Raw genomic sequence first — 19900 nt, forward strand, 5'->3', positions numbered from 1 at the left:
GACTGATAATATCAAATCATTTTAAAAAATGAATAATACTTCAAGTTAGTAGGATGCTTAGGAAGTACACAGACTTTTGTATGTCCTGGAATAGGAGGTGTACTGAGACACGCTCCTTGCTGTTAAGACCACGGTAATTTTTATCAAACATCCATTTCATCGATAAGATTTCTGCTATTGAATTAGTAGGACTGAATGTACAACAGCAAACGTAGTACAGCTTATGTCAGAGATGACTGACGGAGAAAGGCGTCACCTTCAGCAGAAGGCTTAGCCCAATTTGTCCAAGCTCCTTCTTCAAAAGAGCCACAAAGCTGCAACTGTGGAGTTTTAGCTCTAAGTGAGCATTTGGTATGTTGGATTCTTACTTTGGTTGCACATGTAATTTCTGATTCTTGTAAAAAGGATGTGTCAAAGTTCCTCGTGAACTAGAGACTACAGCATGAACTTATCTGACACATCTTTTAATACCTTTACTGCACCACAAGCCACTCCTGCATGTACGCAGAACCTAAATAAGAGAACTCACTATTTTGATTTTGAGCATTAAGTAGTTTACAATTAATACAATACTTTTGTCACCTTCCTATTGTATTTATTTATCTAGGAGACTAGTTTTTTGCTCATTCCTCATGAGTTAATATTGTGTTTTGATGAGATAATGATGTTTCTATGGCATAGTTACTGTCTTCCTGAAGACTGTACTAGCTAAAAAAAATTGTATTAATTCTTGCTAGGCAGAATACACTATGAGAATACTCATATAAAAATCTTCATATATCTTTCTAATTAGTATGTACAGTTATTATTCTGTCCCAATTTTATAGCTCTGGTCCCCATGTGATTAAAATCTATGGGGGCAAGTTATTCTCAACGGACTTCCTGTGATGTTTTCTGCTCCTCTTTCTATCAATATGCAGTTCCCAATGTGTCACAAGGGGTCAATCGTTTCCAGAAACATGCAAAAGCATGAAGAAGTGCTTTAACTTTGAAAAATGAAATGTTATATTTTACCAAGTATTCTACAGGAAAGTCAGTTGTGTATAATAATATAACAAAGGTTGTTTATTTATTTTTGTAATATTCTATTTATCAAGGCTTTAATTTTCATATCACAACTGTAAATGCAGTATTGTGTATCTAAATTATTTACAGTAACAAAAATATGAAAACGGGATGAGAAAACAAAGATTCTGTGATTCAAAATATTTTCCAGTTCTCCCAGTGTCACAATGCAACTTATCATTTAAAACATATGAACACATGGAATTGGATTACATATAACCAAATTCTCAGCTTGAATATTCCTTTAATATATGCCATATTTCTCAGAAAATAAGATTTTGATAGGATTAACCCTCTGCTGTGATTAAAATGTAAGGCTTCCAACTAAACCCTAACATTTCAAATGTGTGATTTTAAAGCCATTATGTTTTCTTAAAGTTCTTTCCCAGATGAAACAAATTATGGTCATTCATTTTTCCATTTCCCCTCAATATCATGTGATAATTTTTATTTGCTGCTTAGGCAAACCCATGTGATGATCATACAACTGTAATAAATACATTTTGATGCCAAACACCAGCAGATGCAAAGGTGTCTATGGAAGTTTCTTACAGAAGTAAAGAATAAATCACTCAATGATTATTTGGTATATTAACTATGTGGGTGTGAAAACAGCATTCTGCTGTGGAATTACTTCAGCCTACCTTGACCTAATTTTGTAGCCATGATGGGAAAATTACTGATGTAAAGTAACTTTAAAGAGAGAAGGTCTGAAAATTAGTTCTAATTGTGACATGGGATCAAAGTACAGGTCTTATACATGAAAAGTAGATGAAAAATGCTGTCTAGTAGGCAGTTCTGCTCTGCAAAAGTCAATTGCATCTGAAAAACTAGAGTGAAAACACTACTCTGCTTCATCAATGACATTATATGCAAATTATTTAATGAGCTAATATAAAACTAACCATAAGTTCAATCTCTTGCTCATTGGTGCCTTGTGTTGGGCTACAGCAAATAGCAGTTTAGATGTTCAAGTGAAAAGTCAGTGACAAGTGAAAATTTCTCCCTGAAATGCCAGTAACATTAAATCTCAAATCTAAATTGCTTGCTAGCAGTCCTGCAAATATATTAGAAAAATTATTTCTGTGAAGGTCAAGCATAAGGATCGGTAATTATGGAAACAAAAGCGACATTTTAAAAATTGACAGGCATACTGGCTCAAAGTGCTTAAGTATTTTTCAAATAAACTGTACTGTGCTATACTTACATATTATGTAAATTGAACAAAGGGTCAAGGTCAAAACATTTGCATCTATAAATTACCAAATGTTGATGTAAAATGAAGGAGAGAAATAACATATTTGTAGAATGGAGAGTTACATCAACTAGTCTGCAAATGCTGTAATTTAATTAAGAAAATATATGAGCCAGCTGTTTCCAAGTACATCAGTCAACATTAATGTTAATGCCAGTCACCAAAGCAGATGAGAAGAGGTTTTGATTAGATAGGGGAATCAATAGATGGAACAACAATCCTCTAAAATGAGTATTTACCTGTTTGCTAGGAGGTCAAGGCAAGTCTGAAGGCTGAAATATGACTGATAAAAATGTCAAAGAGGGGATCAAATTTCATAGCTACATTTAATTAATTTGAACTCCAATAAAATACTGAAGTAAATGGAGGATTTCAAGTGTAAAAGCCTTCAAATCACAGTTAAAACTGTTTTTTCACGATGCTACGATAGTTTCACTATTTAACCAATTGACCATGTGAAAAATACTTGGATCATTAATAATTTAACATAGCCAGCTTTCAATTACACTCATATGAAATGTAATAACAGTAGTGGTATTATACAGATATTAAAAAAAAACCAAAAAAAACAAAAAACCCAAAACTACTGCAACAAGCCTTTAACCATTACTGATCATATTACTTGTCTCCTAAGTATCATCATGCTTATTTAAGTTTGGATGATTTCTTGAAAATCAGTTAACAATATACTAAATCACTTAGTATTTAACTGGAAGAAGAAAAAAACCATGCAAGATTTAAAAAAAACAGCTGACACTCCAGAAAGTCCAGATTCATACAAAATCAAAGATCTGAAATTAATTACAATTCATACCTTATGGAATAAAAGTATCTATATGAACATGTCATTTCTGCATTTATCAGACTGTCAATTTCCCCTAATTATTGCAGTAAACACATATGATACAAAAATGCTATTATCGTAAAAAGAAAATAAACGGAATTTGTGTATGATGCCATGAGCTAAGTGAGTCACTTACAGGTGACATTTGAAGGCAAACGATTCAATTGTTAAAATCTAAAGCCATCCTATATAGTAAGTCACCACCAGTGAAAGCTTCGTTTTTCCTCCTTTTTTCAACTATGTAAAAAGCTAATTCCTTATCTAAGCAAAAATAAGAGGATCTTGCACCAATACACTTCAAAATGTAAATGGAGGCTGGACTAAATGATCTCTAAAAGTCCCTTCCAACCCCTACCATTCTATGATTCTATGTGAAAATCATGGAAAACAGTATAAACATAGGTTTTTTTTCTTAAAGTATCCTGAAGTGTTAGTAGTTACTTTTTTTTTTTTTTTTTTTTCCCTCAACTACACGGGGATTTAGATGCATTTTTCACTAGGTTATTTCTCACTACCCAATTTATTTCCTTTTGCAGTCTGACTTTGTAATCTCCCAAAATGATCCTCAGGTCTGAGGAAAGGAAGATCTCCTATTCACAGACTTGGGTAGGAATACTCAAGCTTATTATTGAGGCACTAAGAGTGTTTAGAGAACTTCCTATAGTTCATCTCAAACCACCAGTATAATCTTTGGCCATATACAGGGCAACTCAATAACTTGAAAGATAAGTTAATCAATTCAAATTAACATGAAACTCTGAAAAAAGGAGTTTGAGTTTAATGCTGTTTCAACCTTGTCATTATGGAAAAAGTCAGAAACAGAAATACTAATCTGACAGTTCTACAAAGACTTTCCCTTTTATCCTCCTATTCAGAGAAGGATCAGGTTGCAAAATCACTGGAAAATCATGCAGTGAAATATCTAAATGCTGGAGACCTTTCCTGGCCCTTGACAAGTTCCATTGAACTATGTTCCATTGAGCTCCTCCAGACATATGGACCTCTGCAAGCCACAGTATCCCAGAGTTAAACTGAACAGAGAAAAAAAGGGCTTGTCATTCTGAAATCCTCTTCTGATTCCAGAATAGTTACTGTTGCACTAAAAGCCTCCTCTTTTCCTGGAGTCTCAGCCTGGAAATCATTTTTTACAATTCTTAAAACTGCTACCCCAACACCGGGATTCAAGGGAAGTGAAACAGATATGTTCTTTTATTTCCTGTATCTGTTCACATCCTAACCACTCTGTGGATATGCCAGCAGACAAAAAAAAAAAAAAAACAAAAGGCCCTGTGGACAGGTGTTTTCATTAAGAGAACAGTATAAGACAAAAGAACAGTAGAGGGTGAGGGGTAGGGAACCCTCATGGAAAAAGGCTGCAAAAGGATCAGTATTCAGAAGTGGGACTTACAGTGACTAAAAAACATTTGAGGCTGTAAAGTAAAAAGATCAAAGCTACCAAGTAGTCTGGAAAAAAACAAAAACAAAACAATGAACAAAATTGATGAGAATAAAAACATGGTGGGTTTTTGTTTTTCTAAAATTGCATTCAGTTCAACGTATTACCTGCTGAACAGATACAAATTGGTTTGTCTATCTGCTTTTCCAGATACCAGCCAACCTCACCAGTTGACCAGCTTTAGCAAGTAACACATAGCTTATGACTCCCAGTGACATCCACACTTTAGCATCACTGATTTTTTTCCAACATTAATGAGTGCCTTCGATTCCTTGGGAAATAGCTCAGAACTGTTCTCATTTATTGGTGAGAAAAGCAACAGGGAAGGAAACATGTAAATCCAAAGCAAAGATAGGGCCAGAAGTTGTAATCTCAATGCCTCACTACTAGAGCACCAAAACAGGCTTTTTCCTTTTCCTTTGTGGAACCAATTTGAAGTCCTCAAATTTGCCCTTTAAATTGATATTAGCTATTTTGTGATATGTCATTTAAACCAGAAGGTCAAATAGGGAACAAATTTTAAAAGCATGAATTCTCAAAACCAGCTTATCACTTACACTTCTTAAAATGCACACACAGCTAATGTGATTCATTCTGAAGACTCCAACACTGTAGAAGAAAAAATCTTCGATTTCACAGGCCATGTAAATTGATGAATGTTTCAAATTCTCCTCCGTATATTCATCTATCCCTCTCTATAAATCTAAATATATCTCCATCTCCTGAGAGGTAGAAAGGATATAAATCCAAAATCCAATGTCAATCACTCTTTTCGTAAGTGTAGGAGGTTATTTAAATGCAAATAAAACATTTGAGTCGATTCTGCTTCTTTTATAAAAAGAAATCCAAAGCATCCCCTTCATTGCACTGTCTTGGAAGGCACATTATGTGTAATACTGACAAAACAAACAGGCAGTAAAAACAGTAACATAAGAGGAAAGATTATAAAGAATTTGAAAATAATATCTCAGGGCATTAATTTATGTTGATCAGATGGTGCTGATTACAGTTTCTGACAGTCAACATTTTTTTTTCTGGTTCATCTGATGTCTTCATACAAATGTGTGTATATATATTGATTTAAAAATATGTTTATGTACACATCTATGCTTAACTGTTCTACGACATAATCAAGAGTACAAGCTTCAGTCAACATTTATCAGCTGCTATCTGGACAAAGCGCTAATCCACTGAGGAAAGCCACAATTATCAAAAGGGATAGCAATAAGTTTATGGAAATCCTCAAGAAAAGAAATTGAGGAAAGCAGTGTTAGCTCCACATCACAATTTTACAGGATCACAGAATAGTAGGGGTTGGAAGGGACTTTTAGAGATCATCTAGTCCAACCCCCACTGCTAAAGCAGGTCCACCTAGATCAGGTCACACAGTTACGTGTCCAGGTGGGTTTTGAAAACCTCCAGAGGAGACTCCACACCCTCCTTGGGCAGCTTGTGTCAGTGATCTGTCACTCTATTGAAAATCACAAAATCTTTTCTAAAACATCTCATTATTGGAAAATGCAACACCAAAGAAATCAAAATCAATGAACAAAACTTTTTAAAACTTTTTCAAGTTTTAGTCACTAGGTGGCACTAAATTAAAAAAAGTTGAACTGGTCTGATAACTGTTTCCTTGAAATGGGAAATTTTAAACTTCTGGTACAAGCCATTGGTGCTTTCTGTAGCTGGCATAAATTTCTCATTTCAACTTAAAAGAATAAGTTACTCGTGTTTCAAATGTGTGAAGATGTGAGACTATTAAAATCCAAGCTATCTCTTTAAAGAAAAATTTCCATGTGTTGAACACAAGAGGTCCCAGTTCCAGAAGAATGAAAATCTGGGTTTCTTTTTTTTCCCATAGAAAGGATCCATATAATCAAAATGAGCATCTAAATATCCAATAGCTTTGCAAATCATGTTTGCAATATTCATAATGGAAAAGCCGTTAACCAGTCTCCTCCTATCTAAATGTCCTTCTGCATCTCCAAAATCTGTGAAAGTAGGAACATTTTTATTGAAAATTGTTTAACATCAGATTTATGAAAACACTCAGATTTACCAACCTCTTTATCTGCAGCCTCACTATTCTTCACTCATCCCAGTTAGCTTACTGACATCTACTCTTTCAACATAGAATGTTTAATCAGAATTTCCTGAAGTTACACTTCTAAAAAAAATACACTTAAAAAAAATACTCGAAACTAAACACTAAAAACACACCTAAAAAACTACCCTTCCAAAGCTTCTGACATTAAATGAGATTCTACCTTAAACCATAAGTAAACTGTATGTTTTAAAACACTCATAAATATTTATCTTTTATAAAAAATCATGAACTTGAACAAAGCAGTAACTCCTATATCTAAACTCATTATAGAGACAAAACTGGTACACCTAAAATACCGAGATGATGATAGCTGAATAAATCAGAAACACCACTCTGGGAATACTGGAAATTGAGAAAAATACAGTCAACTTGCTGAAGACCTAATCAGATACTACCTCTGCTGACTTTCAATCTGCTGAGGTTTGTTGCTATGCTACTTCTACCTCATGGCTAAATCAGCTTGGTGACCCAGTTGTATCTATACGTATTAAATGAGCAATAGTGAAATAGATCTGATTTCATCAGGCTTTCGTCTTGTAGCTAAATCCAGCTTTGCTGTATTCTTTTCCTCTTTTTCCTGCTGCTTTAGGCTTGGTAATAGGATTTTAGGGTTAATCCTAAGAATAACTGAATCTTGAATAAGGCCAGTTAGAATCTATATTTCAGCAGTAACAAGACATTATAAATATTTATCAGAACATACTTAGAGAATAGTAAGAAAGCAATTTGCCAAGTTTTATTCCCATGTAGATTTCAATACACAGAAAATTTGAGACAGTTCAAGCAATAAAAGTTTGTGGTTTGACATGTCAAAAAAATTAATAAGTGGTGTAAAAGTTCAACATTCCTTCCTGCTTAAAAATAACTGCTTTATCCTACCCTATGACTTGCATAGAGATAAGTCTCAGTTGTACAGTACAACCTTAAATATATGCTGTAAAGAAAATATTAAAACCTTATTCTAGTACTCAGAAGGTGCTCATCTGCCTTTCTTAAATTGTGTCCCAAGTATAAGATGAAAAAAAACAAGCATTTCAGGCATTTCCTGAAATCTAAAATATATCACATTTCTTCTCATTGAGGTTTCATCACAGAAAAACAATAAAGCTATTAGATCACAAAATATCTGCTGAAAAATATATTGTAGAGTAATATACATTTGGAAAAGGACAAAATACTGGTCTAAATTTTTTCTCAGTTGGCTTTTTTAACCTTTCTAACCAATATCTGCACAGAAATCAATGCAAAGCTTCCGCTGAGAACAAAAGGATTAATGTTCAGATGGTAATGTATGATGCTGCGCTGCAAATCTCAAGAGTTACAGAGAAGAATATCAGCATACGCTGAATGGTGAATTAGCTTAGCAAGACCAGATCACTTCAGTCATTTCATGATCTTGTGGCTAAGTTAGCATGTATTATTTACTTAAAATCATGTGTTCCTGGGTGGTATTGAAAATTTCAGTGCTATAAACTTCAGCATCTCCTAGATAAAGCTGGCTAATATGAGTGACTGCACTACTGCAGTGTTGCATGCTGCTCTGTATGGCACTGCTACCTTGATACACTCCAGGAGCAAGCTGTAACAAGAAGAGACTTGCTAGAAAATTATTTTGTAGATTTTTTTAAATTATCACTTGACTGGAGAAATCTTCGGTCAGATTCAAGCTGTTTAGAACATGAAATGCCCTTGGCAAGAAAGATGAATCGTAGAGTCATGGAAGATGGTAAGTTAGAAAGAACCTACAAAGATCATCAAGTCCAACTCCCTGCTCCTTGTAGGATCACCTAAAACTAAATAATATGACTAAGAGCATCATCCAGACAGTCCTTGAAGTCTAATGGGCTTGGTGACGTGACCACTTCCTTGGGGAGCCTGTTGCAGTGACCTCCTCTCACTGAAGAATCTACTCATTTTTCAAACTGAACTTCCCCTGACAAAACTTCATGTCCTTTCCTCATGTCTTACCACCGGTCACCAGAGATAAACATTTAGTATTAAACCATTATCTATAAATTCACTGGATATGTCAGGGCATCAAAAGCAAGATGACTTTTTAGTCGGTGCACAAAGTTATAAGATAGATGTACATTTCAGCATCAGGCCATGTAACTGGGAGATGGCAGGAGACTAGTGTCAACTGCATATTTCCACTGCTTGACCTAAATGTGCCCATCAACCTTGCAGGGCAGAGCAGAGTGCCTGCGGTCGGGGAGCAGTGAGCAGGCTGCTACAGCACTGCTACAGCTGCCATTGAAGCAGGGGAGTGAGACAGGAGGGACACGTGTGAGTCTTGAAAGTGTGAGATTTAAGAAGTTGATGAGTATTTCATTCAGGTTTTGCCTAAGTTGATAGATCTTTTAGATTCACATCAAACTAACATCTTGCCACATGTGTGTCTAATTTTTTACCAACTAAATAGATGTCTTTTACAGAAAATATATTGAAAAAAGAGACCATAGAACAAGGGGCCTCCACTCTATCCCAAAGCTTATTTTTCATTATACTGTCACAATGCCCCCTAATTATTGTCTCCTAGTTGGAAAGCTGGCTCAGAAATGCATGTTTGGGCAAGCATCTGGTGTACCATAAAAGCTTCCAGGATCAATGGCATGTCTGATGAAGCATGGGTCTCTTTAATAAGGTGTGTGTTTCACTAAAAATTAAGAAACTAGAAATGGACAACAAATTTATTAACCACGAGTTACAGCTGACATCTCATTTTATATACTACTAAACTACTCTTTTTAAATACTACTAATATACTAGAGAGATAGGATTTATTCGGTAAATCACAGAAGTCCATGCCATGTGCTGTTAGAAGTCTGACTTCCTGACATTTGATAGCTATGAGAGCAGCAATCCCTTGAAGTGGGATAGAGGTGACTTTTCTAGTCATCTGGAATTGTTATTTACACTGTACGCTAATAAATGTACAGTTTCTAGCAACATCCCTGGTCCTGACATCCTAATGTAGAATTTCAGCTTCTAATTTTCATTCTCTTTGACTCTTTATGCACTCAAGTATTCCGTTCCCTAGAATTAACACTTTGTGACAGATCTAAAATGAAACAGACCTTGTTTTAAGATTTTCCCTGTTCTTTTCCAACACTTCCCATTTGTTTTTCCTGTTACATAGCTTTTGAACATTTTCCTTCCACAGCAAACTGAAATTATAGTTCACACAACCGTAAACAGTTAGCTCGTATGTTAAAGCAAACAGTAAGACACAAGAAGAAAAAAGAAAAAGGTGCAAAACCTCCCAAAGTGCCTGTTGTTTTTATTCTCACCGACTCCCTGGTAATCTCAGCTAAGCCGAGGTAGTATGATTCACCTCACCTAATTTCAGCGATCTTAATTGAGAGCCTCATCCAAGCTCTCCATGCAGCCAGTGGAGACAGAAAAGCACTTCCTGGTCATCATTTGTCAAGATAGTTTGGGTCAAAAGCACTTCCTGGTCATCATTTGTCAAGATAGTTTGGGTCTCTTGTCTTCTAGTGGTGTTATTTGGCTTCAACTACTGACTAGTGCTTTTATCTGACAGTTTTGAGAGTCTATGAATGCAAGAGTTTCCCCCAGCAACAGCACTTCTCAGCTGTGATCAAATCAGTTCTCAGACTATTTACTTATGAACTCCAGAACAGATACAAAAAATGTCAAATTCTGTGAATTTGGGAGGACATCTGGAATCCAGCTTCTGAGATAACTCACTCGGGACTGTGAGAAGATGCTTTCAAGAACCAAGCAATCAACCATAACCCACCTTTGGTCCTCAGAGAAGGCACCTACAATTCTTATCTGCAAAATTGAGACAATTCTCTTTGTGTTAAATTAGTGATGTGATCCATGTTTATGTAACAGTATTCAGACAGAACAAAGGAGACATACAGTCAAAATCTGAGTTCAAATACTCATCATTTGCCTCTCAGGAGAGATAGTGAACCATCAATACATATACTATGTACATGGAAAGTTGTCTCTAGCCATGTCACTGAAGCTGAACAACCATTTCTAGTCCATCATGTCAGACAAAGACTCCTAGCTGTCCTTCACTTTTTCTTGATGCAAACAGTGTCATTTGCTTTGTTGAGGATCAAAATCTCTATGAAGTAAATTTATCTCATTTAAAAAACAAATTCAACTAATATAATGCCCTCCCTACCCTAATCTTTCTTTTTCTAAACTCCAGCTCCACATGAAATTCTTTAACATAGCATCATTGACTCCTTTCTGAACTTTCTGTTTGGAGGGGAAGCAAAAGGAAACTATCATTCTGCAGCACACAAATGTTTAATGATTTTGTTTACACTACTACATTTCTTGCATCTCTTCCTACTCTCATTAAAAAAATTATTTCTAACTGTTTTACAATTGCTCTGTTTCCAGAGCTCCCAAATTTTCTCCAGTGTTATTTAAAGAACACTCATCTTCATTACATTTGCTAAACATGTCCTCCAGACATATCTCCCATGCACATAGTTCCATATATACAAAGATTAGCTCTACCTGCAATTAATAGAAATGCATAAATTGAATAGTAGATTTTGATCACAACTTCTTTGAGCTTTGTTTAACCCAGCTGCTAGGGTTTACTAAATGTACCTTTGTGAAAATGCATACAATAATTCACTTGGGCCCTGAATAGGGAAGGTACATAATGACCTTCCATTAAGGAATGCTAATGATTTTGCATTAAGGAACGCTTCCATGGAGATGCATTGCTCTGCAGTTATTAGTCTTCCCTCTTTTCTTGAAAGTGAGCCATTCAATTTCAGAAAAAATTGCAAAGTCATGATACAATGAGATAACTGTTGTTATGAGAATCACTAAGCTCCACACTCAGCTCTAAACTTGCCTTTAGATCACTTTTCAGTGACTATGAAAAAAGTCCAAACAACCTCCCTCCAAAAAGGAATAACATGTGTGTTTACTATTTCACACAGCTATGCAGTCAAGGAGATTGAATATTTAATTGGAGCTACTGTGATTCGTTACCTGAAATGCTCCAGGATTAAATCAGTAAGAGACGCTTACACAGACCTGTAGTGGGAATCTGGTTCTCTTTTGTTTTAAATTTGTCAATTGATTACAAAGATGGCAGCTATCTTTGCATTTTCTCCTTGATACTGTCTATTATGGAGAATGAGAAATTATGGACTGAAGTACACTAGCAAGTCTGTTGGCCAGCCTTTTCAGGCTGACGTCCTTCTCATTTCCTCCTCTAGATCCATCAGTACAACTACTTCAGTGCCAGCATTTCACACTGACATCATGATTGTTTGATTTCTTCCTCAAATAGTGATGTTATTTAGAAAAACTAACCACCACTGAACCTTTCTGGGACCAAAAAACCCCACATGAAAAACCTATCTTGAGTATGTAATTTAAGATTTACATAAAACACATTAAATAGAAGTGATAAAAGAAAATTACAGAAAATTCTGGATTTTTTTTGTTAATTGAACAGAGGTACATTGATACAAATCTAAAACTTCTAGCAAAGAAAATACAAGCATGACAGGTCAGTTGGCTGTGAAATCTAACTCATAATCTAATCTCCTCCCTTCAACGGGACTGTGGGCTAAGGTTTCCAACCATGGCATGTTTCATAAGTTTTTGAACAAGCTTAAGAAAGTATTTCCCAGGAGGGAATGTTTCCCTGTATTGTAAGATAATATGAGTGCAATCTGAACTGCAACACACAGGAAAAAACATGCAGAGAGAAAGGAGCCCTTTGATAAACTGAAAAGCTCTTTTCAATTTTTTTTTCCATATTATCATATTTTAATACTTTAATTAGGAAGGCATAAAGATTGTGTCAACTAGAGAGTAAGTCTGGCAAAGTAAACAGGTTTACAGCTACTGAGATGTGGGAATTACATGACAAACTGATATTAAAATTAGTGGAGAAGGGGGTGTATCTTCCACAGATCAATTTTATCCCCAAAAATAATTTCAGAGTCTGGGTGCATATTTTTTCCTCTGAAATCACGTTATCTAGAATTCTCATTCCCGTCTGATTTTAGTCAATGTGAAGAACTGCACAAGAGCAGCAGAGCTTTCAATTTTTCCAGAACGTGATTTAATCATCTCCAGGATGCTCATAACATTTAATTTCCAGTTCTTAAAGAGTAAATACTAGATTGAAGTTTTACAAAGGCTAAGTGGTTTTAAACAGTCCTACAGCTCCTGACCTTTAACATATCTGTTGCTGAAAGGTAAATTTTTCCTTTGTATGGTTTTCTGCACTTCTACAGATGTGAAGCTAAGATACATTTCTCCTGCAAACTGCAGCCTACTCACAACGATAAACAAATTACACTCTATGTCAGCATTTGAAACCGAGTCACTAAATCATAACGTGCTGGGATAGAATTGCTGCCCCTATCATCTACCACTTACTGCTATCAAAGCATATAACTGGATTAGTGGGAAAACAGCTATATTACTCATACATTTAAGGTCTTTCAAACAGCAGGTTGTCTTTCAGCAACAAAGCACAGCACTTCAGATTAAAAAAATGCAAATCTCAGAGGAATCATGACATATTAGCCTCTCACAATCTTTACATGACTTAAGAGTTCATTCAATCTTTTTTTTTTGCTGTAAATAACTATTAAATCAGCAGAACTTACGTATTTTAAAATATCTACTTTTAAGCTTTTTGTTCCCATGGATTTCTTTATACTTATCCACAGTTCATTAAATTATCCTGTCACTTTCTAGCAGTTATTGGCATGCGCTTAAATTCATGTATCTCAGTTGTAGGCATGAATCATCATACATATGGGGTTTGTGGGACAACATCTTGGCAGAGGTTAGCTGCAAAACAGCTCTCTAGTTAACTCAAAACCTCCTTGCTAAACATGTCATGGTTATTAAAGCTAAAAAGCCATAAAACAACGGTTGCTTTCCTGGCCAAAATATCCAGGGAGGAATAAAAAATTGTAGATAACTTCCAGTTAATGCCAGTGTTCATATATCCATCTGCTAATATTGTATTAACTGAAAAGTTCCATTTAGCTTTTTTGACTTCTTAATTAGCAATCATGCAGCACACCAGGACACTTCAAGAGAAAATGTTCTTAAGTAATAACATGAACCTATTGAATAAATCTACATTTCTTTCACCTACAACAAAATAGTGAACTCGATATTTTGAGGTTTGAATTTACCAAGAAACCACTGGAATTGAATTTGATTTAAACATGCCTTCTTTGTTACGGAATATACTGTGAAGAACAATGATCACAGAATCATAGAAAAAATTTAGCTGGAAAATATCTTTAAAGTTGAGTCCAACCACTAAAGTAACACTGCTGATTCTACCAGTATACCATGTCCTTAAGCACCTCATCTACAATCTTTTAAATATCTCCAGTGATGGTGACTCCACCACTTCCCTGGGCAGCCTGTTCCAATACCTGAGTTTTCCTAATGTCTTACCAAAACCTCTCCTGGCATAACTTGAGGCTGTTTTCTCTCATTCTATCGCTTATTACTTGGGAGAAGAGACTGACCCCCTCTTCTCCACAGTTGCCTTTTAGATAGTTGTAGAGAGCAATAAAGTCTCCTCTACTCCTCCTCTCCTTCAGACTAAAAAACCCCAGCCCCCTCAGCTGCTCCTCATCGGACTAGCACTTCAGACCCTTCACCAGCTTGCTTGTTTGTCTCTGGACATACTCCAGTACCTCAGTGTCTCGGAGTGAGGGGTCAAAATCTGAATACAGTATTCAAGGTATTCACCAGTGCCGAATACAGAGGCATAATTACCATCCTGGTCCTGCTGGTCACAGTATTTCTGATACAGGACAAGATGCCAGCGGGCACACTGCTGGCTCAGCTGTCTGGTGATCCAACACCCCTGGGTCATTTTATGCAGGACAGTTTTCCAGCTGCTCTGCCCCAAGCCTGTATCGTTGCCTAGGGTTGTTGTGGCCCAAGTGCAGCACCTGGCACTTGGCCTTGTTGAACCTCATGCAATCAGCCTCGACCCACCTATCCAGCCTGGCCAGATCCCTCTGTAGAGCCTTCCTGCCCTCAAGCAGATCAGCACTCCTGCTTAACTTGGTGATGATATTAAACAGAACTGGCTCTAATACTGAGCCCTGGGGTACACCCCTTGTGTATACAAGATAGAATAAATGAAAGGAATACAACAACTAGTATAAGCTTTGCAGTGGATGAATGCGTTATAAATGCAAGGCCTGTGTATATGCTTTTGTGAATAGTCTTAAGAACAAATCACACTGAGTGCAACAATATATCACTTTAAGTGGTGTCACCTCTAACACTGCACTTTGGAGGTTTTGGGTGGACTGTTCTAAAACTGAGCAAAATATGTTGATTCAAAGAAAAAATGTCCTTATGTACTGGAAACTAAAAGCCATTGGTAAAATGTACTGTAGAAAGTACTGAAAAATTTCTAGTCCATCTAAATCTCAACCTTGAGGCCTTGTCAGAATAACACTGACCCTTAGCTAGTAAAATACCCTGATTGTAAGGAAGGCTTAAGCATTAGGATATACAATTTCTGATCAGCTGGGAGGAAATAAGGGAAAGAGTTTGGAAAGCTGTGTAAATCAGGAGGTAGTAGGGGTCCATAGTTTCCAATGACATAAACTGGCACAGCTCCACTGAACACAGTAACCAGTTTCCAGCAGATTAAGTTTACAATATTTATCTTTTTTTTAATAAACCAGTGAACCCAATAAGAAGATTTCAACTCTCTAATGTCATTACAGAAAAGCTTATTTCCTTTAATAATAATAATAATAATAAAAAAATTAGTTTACTATTTTCACTGCAATTTAGACTTAAGAAAACTATTTAAATTACTACTAAAAATTTCGACAAAGTGCCATTGTGAACAAAAACTTCTCTCTATTACTCTGAGGAAGGTTTAGCTAGAATGACAGCAAACAATGAAGCAAGAAGCAATGTTCAAAGAGATTTCTGATAGTGATAGTTCAGGTCTTTCTCCCTGCAGGTTGGCTACAACACATCTATAGAAGTTAAAAATTGTCTCCAAAATCATTCCAGTTACTCACCACACAGGCTGTCTCTTGTCATTAAGATTATGTCAATGTCCCCATTCTAATTACTTAGAACCAAAGTGCTATAGTTCAACAGATAAATAAAAAAAAAAAGCCTTGCCCAAGGTTACAGTATCAGCCTGAAAACTGAAATTATCTTCCCCCTTCCCAATATTATCATATTTTACCTTTGGCTTTCTTGAAAACAGGAATTTGCCCTTTAAATTCCAGGCAGGTATTAGAAAGACTAAAATGCCATTAAAAAAACCTAAAAAAATCAAACAATCCAAACCCCAACAAAAAACTCCCAACTTTATTTTAAACAACTATTTAACCACTATATTATATAGAAGTTTTAAGTCTGTTGGTCAAGTTTCCAATGAAAATGCTTATAATCCTACCTTCCTCCTGACAATCCTTTGACCCGCACATCACACATGCTGTCTCTGTGTACATAAATTATGTGTATTTTTAAGTTCTTTCATGGACTCTCTCCTCTATTATATTATTATTATGGGAAAAAAAATACCTTTGCTACCCATCAAATTGCTAACTGTAGAACTTCTCTTTGTGGAGACACTGTAGAACACTTCTTTGGCAGGTCAGATGTATGGCTCTACATCTTTTTCCAGCAATTAACACAGGCAGCTCAAGTATCTGCTATGCAGAAGAAAGAACTTCCTTCTACCTCCTCAGTATAATCTTATCTCATACCATAACATATAAGACCTAGGAACCATCAATTACTTCGAGATAACTTGCATGTACCAGATAGCAACAAATCTGGGACTTTCATAACACTTCACAAGAAAACAGTAAGCCAAATGTGGTATTTTGCAATACATTTTAAGTTTCAAAGCAGATTAATGTTCAAGTATCTCATGTCTGACATGAAAAATAGTTTTCTTATGGTTTTGTTGACAATGCAAATTTTGTGGCAAGAACAGATACTTACCGAAACTACATTCACAAAGTCATCATCGGATAAGGTCTCTAACATCTCAATGACTGAAGTGCGGATCAGCTTCAACGTCAGCCCACTGACACTTCCACTCCTAACAGAAATCCACAAGATAAAAGAAAATTTTAATTTAACAAATTTTATTTAAAACATACAAAGAAAATACAGACCACCAACCAACCCCCTCGCCAGTTTCCACACTAAAATTGTCAACAGTTCTCTTGACTTCTCCAACACATCATTAGTGTTATTACAGTATTATAATTCAAAAAAGCACTCCAAAACTGACATTCAAAGATTCAGTCCTGTAGCTCAGATGAAGGCATAATGGTACTTCATTTCCTCGTTTTTATTTAAAAAAATCTGAGAGTTGACCAGCTTCAACCCATGTATTATCCAACCATTTGATACTCCTACACACAGATCTAGAGCTTTAGCTTTTCAGATCAGCTTGTTTGATTCAAAGCAAAACCTAAGCTGAAGTGAAGAAATAACAAATATTGATATAACTCACTGATGATACAAAAGTATTTCGGCACACTTAAAAGCATTAAATGCAAATTCTCTTACTGAGAATATTTTCAGCATAAAGCAATGCTTGACACATCAAGTTCAAAGCTTTCTTTAGTCACTCAATATTAGCTAAATAAGGGAGGCCTTGTCAAGGTGAAGAGAGAGATTTAACTACTCTCTGTTGATGTTTTATAATAACCAAATTTGATAATTTTTAAACATATATGGTAAACATGTGAAGACTACATTCATTGTCATCTTCCAGGCCTATGAAATCATCTGTAAATCTACTGTAAAGTTTCTTGTCATTTGGGTTTAGGTCTATGTTCTACGAAAAGTCTTAGCATGCATATTAGAAATTTTCAATTGATTACTTGGGTAATTAAGAGGCTGACAGCAAAATAATATCAAAGTAATTGAAAACCACTTTCTTGTCCACAGGTAAATAATCTTCAGGTTTGACTCTGGCTTATTTGAACTATTTTTTCCTGTGCATTTATTTTGTCCCTAACAAGATTTTTGATACTCGAATATAAGCACTTCTTAATCCACTTTCCATTTTTTAGCATACAGAGATTTGTTCAATATATCTAGGTACTTGTATCCCTCTAATGTCAATATCCAGATATTAAACACTTACGCATCAACCAAAATAAGCATGTCTTTGGGAGATGCAGCTCCTTGGATATACCTGAAATAAATAAAGGGTATGAATGGTACCAATTTGAAAACACATTTATATTTGTTGTATGTGATGGAAGACACTCTGCCGTCTTCAAACTAAATCTGGCTAAACCAACAAAATCCTCCTGTTGTAGCTAGTAGAAAGCCATGGGCCATCATTTTCTCTCTTGCTGTGTCTTCTAAGCCAAAGAATATAGCATGTTAAGAAAAGTCTGGAAGTAGTAGCACTGGCACAAGCTGCCCAGGGAGTTTGTGGAGTGTCCTTCCTTACAGGTCTTCAAGACCCACCTGGATGTGTTCCTGTGCAACCTGATCTAGGTGGACCTGCTTCTGCAGGGGGGTTGGACTAGATGATCTCTAAAGGTCACTTCCAACCCCTACCATTCTATGATTCTATGATTACATCAGCCAAATTACGGAAAAACATTTCATCTTTTGAGAGAATGTTATATATGAAGTATGAATCCAAGTATCAATATATTATTACGCCTTTAAAGTCTTACACAAAAATTTTTTTGTCTTTTGCTAACGTAGTGATTTTTTTGCTGGTCTAAACCACTGAGACATATTTGTAACCACTTGCAAAAGCCTGGAAGAATGTCTCAATGTAATCTGAATTACAGTTGACTTCAGCAAAAAATCAAAGTTTTTAATTGCCTTATGCCTATTTGATGGTTATCCTCCTAAGAAAAGGTCTATGTAATGCAATGGTTTAATGGACTACACTGGAACTTGCGTAATCCACAGCATGATTCGAAAATCATTTATTCAGAAGAATTAACTGATTTTTTTAAAAAAAGAAAATAACACATTCTAAAAGTAAGGACTATTAGATACAAATGATAGGACAAAATTATTTTACAGTTCTGTCAGAAAGTAAATTATGTATGTACATCAGTCCTTTAAAGAAAGCTTACCATGGTCTCCTGCGAACATCATATAGATCTATTTTGTTTGGAGTTCGGCTGTTATCTACCCATGGGGAAGCTAAAAAGGGAAAAAAAAGAATAAATTAAAACCAGTATTTTAAGTATTTTAACTACAGTGATATAATGAATCTATATCATAGACTGCTGTACATAAATATCAGATTTGGTATGAATAAAAAATGTCTGTGTTTGTGTAATGTATTTTTGAAATCTCTGTATACTCAAATATATATATGAGCATAGAATATAATGCAAAAAAGTTAAATATAGATAAAGATCTTAAAAGTCCAAGTGTGTTGAAGAAACAGATCCTGACTATAACTGACCATAGACTTAAATGGAACTAGAATTTCAACCTAAGTACTTTTGAACATAAAATAACTTTTTTTTTATGAGAAAGTACTTAAATTTAAAATCAGTTCTACTTCAATAAATGTATAATACTGTACCAATCTAAATCTCAGTTATGCACTCACCCAAGCAAGCTTTATCCAAAAATGCAAATAGAAAGGTAATAAGAAAGTATCATGTTTTCTGAAAATAAAATTACATGGATATGTGTGTGTCTCTGTAAAGAAAATGCTAAAATCAGTGCTTTTCAAGCATTTAATCTATGCTTCACCACAATTTTCAGCAACTGAAGAAACTCTTCCTTACCAAAAAACAAAATGAGCAATTCAAAACCATTTGACTGCTTGATGAACACAAATAAAAATGTAAAAAGTTACATGAAATGATGTTCTGCAATTTGCTCTCTCACTGTCTACCAATCTCATTCAGGAGCTATTTCCTGACCTTAATCACTATTCTGTCTAGGAAATAAAGACAGATATAAGCAGCTCCAAGATTCTTCCTGAAAAAGCATTCATCTAAGCTAAACATGAAGACTTATATCTCTGTCCATGAATATAGAAGAAGCCGTCAGCTTAGGATAGTTGCTTATTTTTGATTTTACTAAATGAACCTTTTCCTAAGTGACCATAACCTGAGATGGCACATCAGTAACCAGAACATTTAACTTGAGCATAACCCACAGGACATTTACCAGCAT

At 35.4% G+C, this 19900-nt stretch overlaps 1 protein-coding gene across 2 annotated transcripts in view; it reads right to left on the bottom strand.

Annotated features, from left to right (window-relative positions):
- The window catches only part of CACNA2D1 (calcium voltage-gated channel auxiliary subunit alpha2delta 1), a 393756-nt gene that overhangs the window by 87876 nt on the left and 285980 nt on the right, over positions 1-19900 (bottom strand). For both annotated transcript variants that reach the window (XM_061989208.1, XM_061989201.1), the window contains 3 exons: positions 18838-18907; positions 17877-17927; positions 16718-16817 (listed from right to left, as the gene is read on the bottom strand). In XM_061989208.1, coding sequence (XP_061845192.1) covers positions 16718-16817; positions 17877-17927; positions 18838-18907 — 221 coding nt within the window. The remainder of the gene's footprint in view (positions 1-16717; positions 16818-17876; positions 17928-18837; positions 18908-19900) is intronic.

Source organism: Colius striatus, chromosome 1, assembly GCF_028858725.1.
Source record: "Colius striatus isolate bColStr4 chromosome 1, bColStr4.1.hap1, whole genome shotgun sequence".
NCBI lineage: Eukaryota > Metazoa > Chordata > Aves > Coliiformes > Coliidae > Colius > Colius striatus.